This window comes from Notolabrus celidotus, unplaced genomic scaffold (genome assembly GCF_009762535.1).
Source record: "Notolabrus celidotus isolate fNotCel1 unplaced genomic scaffold, fNotCel1.pri scaffold_316_arrow_ctg1, whole genome shotgun sequence".
NCBI classification, from domain to species: domain Eukaryota; kingdom Metazoa; phylum Chordata; class Actinopteri; order Labriformes; family Labridae; genus Notolabrus; species Notolabrus celidotus.
Genome location: NW_023260150.1, coordinates 30203 through 44774, shown reverse-complemented (window position 1 = coordinate 44774; position 14572 = coordinate 30203). Strand labels below are relative to the sequence as shown.

Sequence of the window (14572 nt, the reverse complement as noted above, 5' to 3'; positions counted from 1 at the left end):
ACTCTTTTATATCATAAAGACAACAGAAACTACCCAAGAACCCATGCATTCTCCCAGGGTCTGTAAACTTCTGAACACAACAGTATCTATCTTCAGCACACCTGCATTCCCCTCTCGTGTGCGCCCCCACGTGGCCACCAGCTGTCAGCACAGAGGAAGGACTTAAAGCAAGCAGAGAGGGAGAGGTCAGCCCTCCTCCTCTGAGTCCACATCAGAACCAGAGACAGACAGCTGCTGCCCCTGTGTGCCTGCAGACCAGGTCCAGTCTCCATGTTACAGACAGGATGAACATGTTCCTGAGCCTCTGACCTTCAGGGACCTCCTCTGAAGAAGAAGATGCCCGATGCGCGCTGCTCTGTGCTAGAAGATGGCGGAGTCGGATGGAGGGGATTTTGCTTCGCAGTATCCACGGAACAGGTGAGAGAGTCGGGGTGCAGGACTTGTTGTGTACCCCTTGGGTTTGACAGGTGCTGGGGGGGGTCGCTTTGGATGATGCGTCCACGTCTCCGGGTGCTCGGTGCAGCTGGAGCCGGACTGAGAGTCTCGGTGTCGGTGCTGGTCTACAGGAAACACCGAGGAGCTCTGCGGGCCTCCGGGCGTCAACACCGGGTCCTGTCCTGCACTTTGTACCCAGGACCAGAACTTAACAGAGTCCATGTAGCAGAGTGGGCATGCCTTAGTCTCTTTAAGAAACTTTAATATAGTTGTTGAGGACTTGTTGGGCCTCTGTCTGCACACTGCTGCATGTTATTCTATGAGGACTTTGTTTCCAGTAATCACACCTCAGCTGTAATAACCAGGGGGGGACAGCAACACAGTACATGTACTTTAGTGCTGCACTTCACTAACATGTTTGACTATCTGTACTTTACTTATGTATTCTTATAGAAGACAGTTATTGTACTTTTTATTCCACTACAGGTGCATTTCAACCAAGAGTTCCTGGGTCTTTTAGCCCCCAGAACTACTTTCCCCTGAACTAAAAGGTTCCTGGTCCCCCATTGTTTTCTGCATTTCGACCGCAGGCTGAAGTCCCGGGTAGATTGTGCAAATCAGGCCAGTGACGTATGCAGGAAAAAAATTATATTAAATAATATTTTGAAATTTTAATTCTAGTGGCTGTTTGACTTGGTCAACTTACAAAACTTAAAGGTGACATATCACGCTTTTTTCATCAACATATATTGGTCTAAGAGGTCCCCAAAACATGTCTTTAAAGTTTATGCTCAAAAAAACACTTTGAAATCAGATTTTGGTCTGCCTGAAAAACCCTCTTCTTCAGCCCTCATCAGAACACTCTGTTTTCTCTCTGACCACGCCCCCTCCGGAAGTGGGTGTGGCCTCGGCTCTCTAGCACGTTGATCTAATGTTTACATGTTGGTTGAATATACACGGCTGCTCAGAGATCACGTTACTTCAACCCTCTGAATCTGATCCAGAATCTGATCCTGACGGAGAGGCGCCTGCAGCAGGACCTTTCTGAAGGATTGGTCACTGATTTAGTGTTTCTTGTTGTTTTATTTGTCAGTATGTAGACGTGTGTCTTGGTACACAGCTACAGCTACAGCTACGATTATGTAGCTATGTAGCTATGCTAACTAGCGCTAGCACTTTTCCATGAAAAATAAAAATCATCCACTAGATCTTCAAATCTGCAGACGTGGGGAGTCAAACCGACCTTTGTGTTTATTAAGACAGCCTACAACTAGCATGCCTCCCTCCTAAGCTCCTTGTTAGCACACATGTGCAGGTAATGAAAAACGGAGGAGGGGTTGAGTTGTATTTTATACAGTCTATGGGCTGAACAAGCTCCGAGCTCTTACTTCCTGTTACAGACCGGATATTGTTGTTACGTAACAAAAACACTGAAGTCTGAACCGGCTCGTTTCACACACATTTACAGAAAGGTGTAGAAATCTAAACAGGGGCAGAATGGATTTTTTTCATTCTCGGGGGGTTTGTAGACAGGGACACATATTTCAGGTAGAGAACCATTAAAAAGTCCATTTTGCATGATATGTCACCTTTAAATCTCAAATCAAAACTCTGCCACGGGGCACAGGGAGAGTGGATCTTACACGGTGACCAAAAGAGTGTAAATGTCCAGCCAAGTGTTCAGTCTTTTGGTGGTTTATTGTATAACTAAAGGTTTGCTCAAACAAAAGGAAGCGTCTCTTTCAAATTTCCCGGTAAAAAAACATTCACCATCCCCGGTGTCCGCCCCTCCTATCTTACCTGCCCATATATAGAGACGTCACCCGGTGCAAAACTATCAACCTATAAAAGTGAGCAGAATCAGAATCAGAATCAGAATCAGCTTTATTCGCCAAGTATGCTTGAACACACAAGGAATTTGACTTTAGTAAACTGTGCTCTCTTTGTACAAGGCATAAGAATAGGAATAAGAATAAGAACTACAATAAATAATAAAATAAAAATATAATAACAATAACCTTAGCTATAAATACAAAGAAACAACAAATAGGCTTGACTTATATGTACAGGCTACGAAATATACTAACACCCCTATGGCATCAAAGTTAATTACCTTAAATTAAATAACAATAAATAAATCAATTGGTTAAAGTAAAAATAATCAAACACACGAAATGAAAGCGAGAAAGAAGGAAGGATTGACAGGAAAGAAGAACAGAAAAGAAAGAATGAAAGAAAGACCCAAAAAAGGAATCTACAGCAGAGATCCAGAGGAATCTACGAGACAAGGGAGCTCAAGGACTCCAGAAAGGTCTATGGTTAGTAACTTTAATGGGACAGGAAGAGTTAAAGTGAGAGACAGGCAGAGAGAGGAGAGAGAGGGAAAGACAGGATCCCAGTGTGTCAGTCTAAGCCTATAGCAGCATAACTAAGACCTGGTCCAATCCTGATCTAGACACACATCTGCTGAGACCGTGTTGGAGAGAGGGATAGAGGGAGATGAAGAGAGAGAGAGATGGTAGTGGTGAGACGGATAGTAGTAGTTGTAGCAGCTGGAGTCTGGCAAGTTCACAGCAGCAGAGATCCAGAGGAACCTACGAGACAAGGGAGCTCAGGGACTCCAGAAAGGTCTATGGTTAGTAACTTTAATGGGACAGGAAGAGTTAAAGTACTTCAAGGGGGGTGAAACAAGATCTCAGTGTGTCAGTCTAAGCCTATAGCAGTATAACTAAGAGCTGGTCCAAGCCTGATCCAGCTCTAACTATAAGCTTTATCAAAAAGGAAAGTTTGAAGCCTACTCTTAAAAGTAGAGAGGGTGTCTGCCTCCCAGACCTTGACTGGTGGATGATTCCAAAGGAGAGGGGCCTGATAGCTGAAGGCTCGACCTCCCATACTACTTTTAGAGACTTTAGCAGACCTGCATGTTGGGAGCGTATTGCTCTAGAGGGGTTATAGGTCACTATGTTCTCTTTAAGATACAAAGGTGTCTGATTTCTCCCTGTCATTTATTCTTGAACTTGTTAGCTCCTCATCATATATGTTAAATCATGACTTAACTACAGGATGAGTTGAGGATTTCAGCACTTTAGATAAGAGAGTGAAACAGTGAACTTGTATACTCTCTCTGATTCACCCATCATGACCAAGCCCTTTGTTTCTCTTTCAGTATGGCTAACAAGAACAGCACCCTGCGCTGTACATTCTCGGCCCCCAGCCACAGTGCCACCCTCCTCCAGGGTTTGTCCATCTTACGATCACAGGGTCAGCTCCTTGACGTCGTGCTCGCCATCAACGAGGAGCGCTTCCAGGTCCACAAGGCTGTACTGGCTGCCTGCAGTGATTACTTCAGGTAAGGTATTGATCACTAACTTTATCTGATGTGTGTTCTGTTAGAGTGAGCTGTGATTCAAAGTAACTACGTTGAACGCTTGCTATCCTTTCTGGTCTTCCAAAGAGTACTAATAGAAATAATTCAGAAAGCAGCAGCAGGAAGAGCTTTAACAAAGACCAGGAGGAGAGCACACATTAGATCTGTTTTAAAGTCTTTACCCTGGCTGCCTGCTTCTACCCGTTTTGATTTTAAAATCCTTTCACTAGTTTTTAAGGCGCTGCATGTCCTCACACCAGACTACATCAATCAATCAATCAATCAATCTTTATTTGTATAGCGCCAAATCACAACAAACGTTATCTCAAGACGCTTTTACAAACATAGGAGGTCTAGACCACACTATGTCAAATTATGAACAGAGACCCAACACCAAGACAGGGTAAGACTCAGTCTGACCCCACCTTAATCCACCATGAGCATTGCACATCGCAGTATTTAGCTAGTTACAGTGGTGAGGAAAAACTTCCTTTAACAGGCAGAAACCTCCAGCAGGACCAGACTCATGTTAGACAGCCATCATGCCTCGACCGAGTTGGGTCTGGAAAGACAGATAGAGGGGAGTAAGAGAGAGAGGTGATAGTGATGAGACGAGTCGTAGAAGCTGTTGCCGCTGGAGTCCAGCACGTCCGTATCAGCTGGAGTCCAGATCGTCCGCAGCAGGAGGACGTCTACGGCAGCTCAGAGGAACCTACGAGACAAGGGAGCTCAGGGACTCCAGAAAGGTCTATGGTTAGTAACTTTAATGGGACAGGCAGAGTTAAAGTAAGTGATGAAGGGGTTGGGGGGAAGAAGGTGAGCTAGGATCCCAGTGTGTCAGTGTGCCAGTTCCCCCGGCAGTCTAGGCCTATAGCAGCATGACAAAAGCTGGTCCAAGCCTGATCCAGCTCTAACTATAGCTTTATCAAAAGGAAAGTTTTAAGTCTACTCTTAAAAGTGGAGAGGGTGTCTGCCTCCCGGACCCTGACTGGTAGATGATTCCAAAGGAGAGGGGCCTGATAACTGAAGGTTCTACCTCCCATACTACTTTTAGAGATTTTAGGTACAACTAGCAAGCCTGCATGTTGGGAGCGTAGTGTTGTAGAGGGGTAATAGGGCACTATGAGCTCTTTAAGATACGAGGGTGCCTGATTTTTAAGGGCTTTGTAGGTTAAAAGAAGGATTTTAAATTCTATTCTACATTTTATTGGGAGCCAGTGTAGAGAAGCTAACACTGGAGAAATGTGCATCTCAGCTTTTAGTGTATGAACCAGGAAGTCCTCTCAGATCCTCCGGCTCCTCTCTTTCAGTTGTTCCTCAGAGGAGAACAGAAACTCTCAGTGACGCAACAGCCTGCCGGAGGATCTGAGAGGAGCTGAAAGAGACATTCAGACTTTATTTTTTTTTATCAAAGTCTTTTTTGTTTGTTACATATGATCACAGAAATCATTCACATTGAGAACAACATTTACATGGGACAGTCAAGGACAAAATTCCCTGATCACTGGATTTCCAATTAGCACTCAGCCAGACAATTAAAAGGATATATCTGTATGGAAAGTACAAAAATTAATTATAACAAATAATAAAATAATATTTTTAGAAAAGGGAAATTTTTATATTTATTTTAATATTCTATTGTTTTATTTATTTTAACTCTTATTTTTATTATTTAACTACATTTCCTTTCTATTTTAGTGTTTTTATTTATCTTAGACTTTTATCTTTACATTTTTATTGTCTTGACTATTTATGTTTTATCTTTTATTTACTTATTTCTTAAATAATTCCATTTATTGTTTATTTATAAAAAATGATTGCAGTTGTTTTGCATTAGTCTTTACTTCTAAATCCATTTCTGTTTCACGTTTCGTCTTACATATTTGATTTGTACATTTTTTAAATCGCTGTGAAGCACTTTGAATTGAATTTGATGTTTATGAAAGGTGCTCTTTAATAAAGCTTGATTGCTTTACCTCAGTGTCCGAGGGTCTTTCAATTCTCACACCCCTCCTTGTATGATGTCTCAGATCCCACAGCCTGAACATCTCTGCATTTATGATTTTATATGAAAGCTAAAATACCAGAAATACCATTTCAACATTAGAATGAACAAATAATCCAACTTTTCTCTGACTTGTTATTTTAATTTCATTCTAATTAAGTTGGTAAAAAAATAAGTCTGAGGTGCTTAGACATGATTTGACTCCATTTTCAACCAAATTTCAACATTGAAACCCCGGCAGGTGTTCAAATCAAGACCAAATGCAAAACAATGCATGCAATATTTATTTGATCTGATCCATGAAGTTTAAAGTTTTTCGAAGGGGTAGGATTAAATAAGTTTGACCATGTAAGTAAAAGGTTTCTACGGAAGAGGATTAGGGCCACTGAAAAAAAAAAAAAGTTAAGGTCAAAAATCTTTTTTTAAACTATAATTCTGAGAAAAAAGTCAGAATTCTGAGATTAAAGTCAGAATTCTGAGATTAAAGTCAGAATTCTGAGATTAAAGTCAGAATTCTGAGATTAAAGTCAGAATTCTGAATTCTGAGAATAAAGTCAGAATTCTGAGATTAAAGTCAGAATTCTGAATTCTGAGAATAAAGTCAGAATTCTGAATTCTGAGATTAAAGTCAGACAGTGCTTGCTGATGGAATTGATTGATTAGATATTTTTATTATTTCTTCCTTTGTACTTGTATTTTTTTCTATTATTTTTACATGTTTGAAATCAAAAATCAAATATTTACAGAATTCAAAGTGATTGTAGAAAAATTGCAGATATGTAAAATGAGGAAATTTCTCCATCATAAATAAATTGCTAAATAAAATTTTAGGGATATATATTAATTCAATTTTCAATTCAATTTTTGCTGCATTGACATGAACAAAGACACGTTATTGCCAAAGCACATAAATTCATACACATAAATTACAAATATATTCATAACATATTATATATATTACATATTTTATACGCATTAATGAACCCATACAGCATATCTCAATGTCCTCACTATTAATTCAATGTGCTGCAATAAAAATTCTTCTTATTAAAAATCATAGCATAAATAATGAATCATTAACAGACTTGTTCTTGTGTTTCAGAGCGATGTTTACAGGAGGGATGAGGGAATCAAGTCAAGACACCATTGAGTTGAAGGGTCTGTCGGCCCGTGGCCTGAAGCACATTATTGACTTTGCCTACAGTTCAGAGGTCACTCTAGACCTGGACTGTATTCAGGATGTCCTCGGGGCAGCCGTGTTTCTCCAAATGGTCCCAGTCGTGGAGCTCTGCGAGGAGTTCCTGAAGTCGGCGATGAGCGTGGAGACCTGCCTGCACATCGGCCAGATGGCCACCACCTTCAGCCTGTCTTCCCTCAAAGAATCAGTGGATGCCTTCACCTTCCGACACTTCCTCCAGATCGCCGAGGAGGAGGACTTCTTGCACATTCCCATGGAGCGCCTGGTGTTCTTCCTGCAGAGCAACAAACTAAAGAACTGTAACGAGATTGACCTCTTCCACGCCGCCATCAGGTGGCTCAGGTATGACGCGTCTCGCAGGGCTCAAGCCAGCAGCGTCCTCTGCCACGTGCGCTTCCCTCTGATGCGCTCGTCCGAGCTGGTGGACAGCGTTCAGACGGTGGACATCATGGTGGAGGACGTGCTGTGCCGCCAGTATCTCCTCGAGGCCTTCAACTACCAGATTCTTCCTTTCCGACAGCATGAGATGCAATCGTCCCGAACGCTCATCCGCTCTGACGTCATGTCGCTCATCACCTTCGGGGGGACGCCGTACACCGACAACGACCGCACCGTGAGCACAAAGGTGTACCACCTCCCCGACATCGCCTCCCGCCAGTTCAAGGAGCTGACGGAGATGGAGGCCGGGTGCAGCCACGCTTGCGTCGCCGTGCTTGATAACTTTGTGTACGTGGTCGGCGGGCAGCACCTGCAGTACCGCAGCGGCGAGGGGGCGGTGGACAGCTGTTATCGCTACGACCCGCATCTGAGCCAGTGGCTGCGCATCCAACCCCTGCAGGAGGCTCGGATCCAGTTTCAGCTCAACGTGCTGCGCGGACTCCTGTACGCCACCGGGGGGCGCAACAGATCCGGCAGTCTGTCATCTGTGGAGTGTTACTGCCCGAAGAAGAACGAGTGGGCTTGTGTGGAGCCATTAAAACGCAGGATTTGGGGTCATGCAGGGACCCCTTGTGGAGAGAAACTGTACATATCAGGGGGTTACGGGGTCTCACTGGACGACAAGAAAACCCTCCACTGCTACGACCCGGCTTCGGACCAGTGGGACTTCAAAGCCCCATGAACGAGCCAAGAGTGCTGCACGCCATGATCAGCGCCAGAGATCGGGTGTATGCGTTGGGCGGTCGCATGGACCACGTGGACCGCTGCTTCGACGTCCTCGCGGTCGAGTATTACGTCCCCGAAAACGACCAGTGGACCACGGTGAGCCCCATGAGAGCGGGGCAGTCCGAGGCCGGCTGCTGTCTGCTGGACGGGAAGATCTACATCGTCGGGGGGTACAACTGGCACCTGAACAATGTGACGAGCATCGTGCAGGTCTACAACACGGACACGGACGAGTGGGAGAGGGATCTGCACTTCCCAGAATCCTTTGCGGGCATCGCTTCTACATCGATCATAATTCCACAGAACACCACGCAGCGCTAATGATCCGACCTGTGACTGTCAACGTTTCATTCTATGTGCTTTTCTCTGCCGACCACAGAAACAACACAAAGTGTGAACGCTATGAAAGAGTGTGTGAGTGTGTGTGTGAGTGTGTGTGTGTGTGTGTGTGTGTGTTTTGATTCATCAGTAGTAACCACTCACTATAACTCTTATCTTTATCTTGCTTGAGGCAGGACGTGTTAAACCAACAAATCAATCTTCCTGGTTTTGAAGTCTGGTATTTAACAGAGTCAGTAAAAGCACCACAGACATTCTGATGAGTCGTCTGGAGGAGCGATCCTGAACTCCGTCTGTGAAATGTTAAAGTGTTAAAGTTTCTCCACTCAAGGGCTTAAGTTACAGACAGCACAAACCGTCTCTGAAGGCTTGAGTTGTTGTGTGTGTGTGTTTGCAGAGGTGTTAACAGACTTATTCAAATGTGTGACGTAATGATTGTACAGTTCAGAATGTTTCATTTTGTTTGCTCTTATTTTTATGATTCAAAGATCAAACTGAAGGAAATCGTTGAGTGATCAGTGATCAGTGATCGTTGCACAAATTAACTTATATTTGTTGTTTTGATTTAAAGTCAGATTTAGCTGATGCTTTTCCTCGTGTGTGTGTGTGTGTGTGTGTTTTTGTTTCTGTTATACTGAGGGGACACACCGTGTGGGGCGCAGTTTGTAAAGATGTGCACACCGAAAATAACAACACTTCTCCACATTTAGATTCAAAACGACATAAAAAGTAGAATTAATTTTTAAAAGTCACTTCTTTATCACATTTAGAGGAGTATTTGCGATCTTCTTGATATTTCATTTTGTTGTGAAAAATATATTAAGTTAAAATCATTGTTAATCCAAATGCTAAATATAAATCTAAATGTTAAATATCCTAAATATTTAGCTGATATGCAAATTCATGCTGCCACCTAGCAGAAATGCCAAAATAAAAGCTTTGCGGAGCAACATTTAACATTTGGATTGAACATTAAGATTTATATTTAACATTTGGATTGAACATTAAGATTTATATTTAACTTTTGGATTGAACATTAAGATTTATATTTAACTTTTGGTTTGAAAATTAAGATTTATATTTAACATTTGGATTTATATTTAACATTTGGATTGAACATTAAGATTTATATTTAACATTTGGATTTATATTTAATATTTGGATTTATATTTAGCATTTAGATTTAGATTTACCATTTGGATTTATATTTAGAATTAAGATTTATATTTAACATTTAGATTTATATTTAAAATTTGGATTTATATTTAGCATTTAGATTTATATTTAAAAGTTGGATTTTTATTTAACATATGGATTTATATTTAGCATTAAGATTTATATTTAACATTTAGATTTAGATTTAACATTAAGATTCATATTTAACATTTAGATTTAGATTTAACCTTTAGATTTATATTAACATTTACTTTTATATTTTAAATATCAAATGTTAAATCTTAATGTTGAATCTAAGTGTTAAATCTAAATGTTACATCTAAATATTAAATCTTAAATCTTAACGTTGAATCTAAATGTTTAATGTAAAATCTAAATGTTAAATAAAAATGTTATATGTTAAATCTAGATATAAATGCTAAATCTAAACTTTAAATGTTGCTTTGCAATCCTAAATATTTAGCTAATATGCAAATTCACACTGTCGCCTAGCAGAAGCACCAAAATAAGAGCTACAGATCAAACAGTGTGATTTAATATGTAACATTAATATCTAGAGTTAACATTTATCATTTATATTTAGCATTCAGATTTAACAGTAATTTTAACTTAATATATTTTGCACAACAAAATTAAATATGAAGAAGATCACAAATATTTCTCTAAATGTGATAAAAAAAGTGACTTTTAAAATTTCACTCTACATTTTTATGTCGTTTTGGAGCTAAATGTGAAGAAATGTTAATTCCGGTGTGCACAGCTTTCCAAACGGCGCCCCACGACGGCGCCCCATGACGGCGCCTGTTTTTTGAGGACCACGCTCTCTGTGTTTTGTTTTTGTTTGCTTTGCTGAATCTCACACTAACGCACTAATTGTTGTCTCCGGTAACATAACAAACCAGTGTGGGTCTCTTAAGGCAGCTACATGTATTCTCCATGTGTGTGTGTGTCAGGTGATGTGCTGCTCCGTCAAACAAGTGCTACATCCTGAGAACCACAACCGCTTTTGTCCGATGGAAACACAGAGCTTGAATCGTCTGTTCGCCGGCTCGACGCCGGCTCGTGCTTTTCTGTGTCGACTGCATTTCTGCACTTTTCAAAGCAGTATTCATCACACACCTGATTCTGCTGCTGAAGTAATCGATGTACTTAATGTGTGTGTGTGTGTGTGTGCACGGAAAAATGAAGCTTTAAGTTTTCCTCCTTTTTAAATGTGACCAACCATCTGCACCATGGTGAGGAGTGTCCGTTTTCAAACCGTCTCCTGTTTGCCTCCGTGTGTGTTTGTATTGTTTTGACAGTACTGAGGTAAAAGCACATGATGTTTAGTTGAAGTGCAATATAAAGGAAATCTCTGTAGTCAAAGGGGAATGTAGAAGTGTGTGTAATTAAATGTGCATCCTTTATTAAAGGTGTGTCATGTTTTAAACAAACCATCAGTGTCTTTTTGATAGCATTACTTTTATCAACATGAAAGGTCGAACTACCACACACACTCCCACACACACTCACACACACTCCCACACACACATTAAGTTTTATCTCATCAATCAATCAATCAATCTTTATTTGTATAGCGCCAAATCACAACAAATGTTATCTCAAGACGCTTTTACAAACAGAGCAGGTCTAGACCACTCTATGTCAAATTATGAACAGAGACCCAGAACCAAGACTCAGTCTGACCCCACCTTAATCCACCATGAGCATTGCACATCACAGTATTTAGCTAGTTACAGTGGAGAGGAAAAACTTCCTTTAACAGGCAGAAACCTCCAGCAGGACCAGACTCATGTTAGACAGCCATCATGCCTCGCCCGAGTTGGGTCTGGAAAGACAGATAGAGGGGAGTAAGAGAGAGAGGTGATAGTGATGAGACGAGTCGTAGAAGCTGTTGCCGCTGGAGTCCAGCACGTCCGTATCAGCTGCAGTCCAGATCGTCCGCAGCAGGAGGACGACTACGGCAGCTCAGAGGAATCTACGAGACAAGGGAGCTCAGGGACTCCAGAAAGGTCTATGGTTAGTAACTTTAATGGGACAGGCAGAGTTAAAGTAAGTGATGAGGGGGTTGGGGGGAAGGGGGTGAGCTAGGATCCCATTGTGTCAGTGTGCCAGTTCCCCCGGCAGTCTAGGCCTATAGCAGCATGACAAAAGCTGGTCCAAGCCTGATCCAGCTCTAACTATAAGCTTTATCAAAAAGGAAAGTTTGAAGCCTATTCTTAAAAGTGGAGAGGGTGTCTGCCTCCCTGACCCTGACTGGTAGATGATTCTAAAGGAGAGGGGCCTGATAACTGAAGGTTCTACCTCCCATACTACTTTTAGAGATTTTAGGTACAACTAGCAGGCCTGCATGTTGGGAGCGTAGAGTTCTAGAGGGGTAATAGGGCACTATGAGCTCTTTAAGATACGAGGGGGCCTGATGAGAGAAAGGATATTTCTTTCATTCCGGCTTTAAACACATACAGTAGATTCTTTTCTTGGTTGATCAACTTTGCAACTTGTTCATTCCTGAAAGTAGAGAAAGATTCTTGTCATGAATCTAAAGTTGAAATCTTAAAATGCATTATTTCTCCATGCATCAGTCTGAAACCAACATCCATTCATGTTTTTGTTTTTTGTTTTTTATTGTGCAAGAAATGTGCTTTACAAGAGAAGGGTGACAAATTGATAGTAGACAGAATAACAAGTTAAGAAGGCACGAATATGGACAATATAAAATAAACAGACATAGAAGTGATAATAATAATAATAATAATAATAATAATAATAATAATAATAATAATAATAATAATAATAATAATAATGATGATGATAATAATAATAATAATAATAATAATAATGATGATAATAATAATAATAATAATAATAATAATAATAATAATAATAATGGAAAACAAAGGCAAAAACAGACACAAAACAACAGCAAAAAAAACCAGAGACAATTGATGTTTACAAAAAATAGAGCAGAAATAATCCATAAAAAGTAAGCAATGAAAGAGGAAGAGAATAATAATAATATTATTAATAATAATAATAGGAAAGTAGATAAATATATCATATAAATAATGATAATGAAACAGATAAGGCTGAATAACAGTTTCCTAATTATTAATTTCAAGGGGTTAATAGTAAGTAGAAAAGAAAAATAGATGATAATATATATATATATATATATAAACATGCATAAAAATAAATAAATAAACAAAAGTGTGTCTTGTTTGGGTTAATGTTTGTGTGGAAAGGTTGAAGGTATGAAGCTTAGTGTATTCCAAATATGAGATATTATATCAATTCATGGTTAAATAAAAGAAAACAATACAAATCATCAGAATGGTAAAGCTGGAGCCCTTTAACGTTTAACGACAGTGTGATTGAGGTTTTCTTTAAAACCTAAATTAAGGTGATACATTAACTGTGAGTAAAATAACAGCTTACACGCTCATTGTTCAATCAGACTTTATTCATAAAGCACTTTTCATACAATGATATTGTAACACAAAGTGCTGTATATAAAAATAATAAGAGTGATAAAGTAGAATAAATTATAAATACAGCAAGAAGCAGACCCCCAGATCCCACAATCCATAAGCAAGGTTAGGAACATGATAAATAAATATTAATAATGATAACAACAATAACAATAAGAATAAGAATAATGAATAAACAAATAAAATAGTAGTAATAAGAATGATAATAATTAATAATAATAATGAAACATCATTTTTTAAAGGTTGCTGACGAACTGAGGAAACACTGTCATGATATCTTCATGAGGTAACATAAAATGTTAAAACTCAACTCAGGAAATTAACCTCTTCAAAATAAAATAAATTAATAAGAAAATAAAACAATAAAAGCTTAAACCAGTTAAGGAAACTAAGATGTTTCACTATAATTAAATCCAGCAAATTAAAACTGAATAAAATATTAAAATGCTGAGAGGTAATCTGTAAAAATTACAAGATAATAAAATCGAATTAATGATTAAAAAAATAATGAAATTATCCACAATACATTAATAAATAATATCTATGTGTCTAATAACTTTAAATAAGACAGTATATGACTTTAAAAGTGACTACAATTTGAACTAGATAATGACTTAGTAAATCATTATTGTAAGAGCCATATTCATGTTTTGGGTCAAGCTGTGAACCACATTGTTTATTGTGCCACTGGGTGTCATTGTTTTGCTGATTGAGGGCACAGGTATAAAGGTACGTCACCGCCTAGGTATCAGATGTGTGTCTTGACCCGGAAGGGCAGTTGGTTTTTGACCGTTGTCACATTGTCACGTTGGATGCTGTGACGCTATGACGCTGCGTCGGCAGGCGGCATGGAGAACCGCGTCTTAAATGTTTGTTCGTTCAATGAATGAGAAACTTGTGGATGCTGTTTAACACTTCGTACGGTGATGCAAATAAATTGATTGTTTTGTGCTGCAAACCAGAGTTAAGCCTGAGAATTGTTATTTAAACAACTACAGCAAAAGGTATTGTATCGACAAACATATGACAGTACAACGCGTCAGCCAAGTCATTGCTGGGAGTTATCAAAACCATAGACTGTAAAAAATATGGACGTAGTATCCGTGACGTCACCCATCTGTTTCTGAAGAGCTGTTTTGAGACCAATCGGCTGCGGCAGCCATATTGCTTCTGTCGAGCCAGTGTGACGTAAAGAGGGCGGGCTTTGAGCCTCCTAGCCAACAGCTGCAGTGTTCCCACAGGCAGCTGTGCCTCTCATTGGAAGTCTGGTAATCTCAATATCTTCGAAATTGCCGAATTAGAAAAAAATTTACCCCCCTCACAGTGAGAGGACATCGAGAAATGAGCTATTCAGACTACACTCATCTTTTGTACCAGGCTGTAAACATGTTTATTAATGC

General features: G+C 39.8%; 1 protein-coding gene across 1 annotated transcript; it reads left to right on the top strand.

The window, feature by feature from the left end:
* The first annotated feature begins 129 nt into the window (after positions 1-129).
* Positions 130-9244, top strand: klhl26 (kelch-like family member 26). Its single transcript, XM_034679081.1, is given in 4 exon segments — positions 130-417; positions 3602-3784; positions 6910-8114; positions 8117-9244. Coding segments are annotated over 4 exon segments (1812 nt in total). The 5' UTR covers positions 130-367; the 3' UTR covers positions 8491-9244.
* The last annotated feature ends 5328 nt before the right edge of the window (positions 9245-14572 follow it).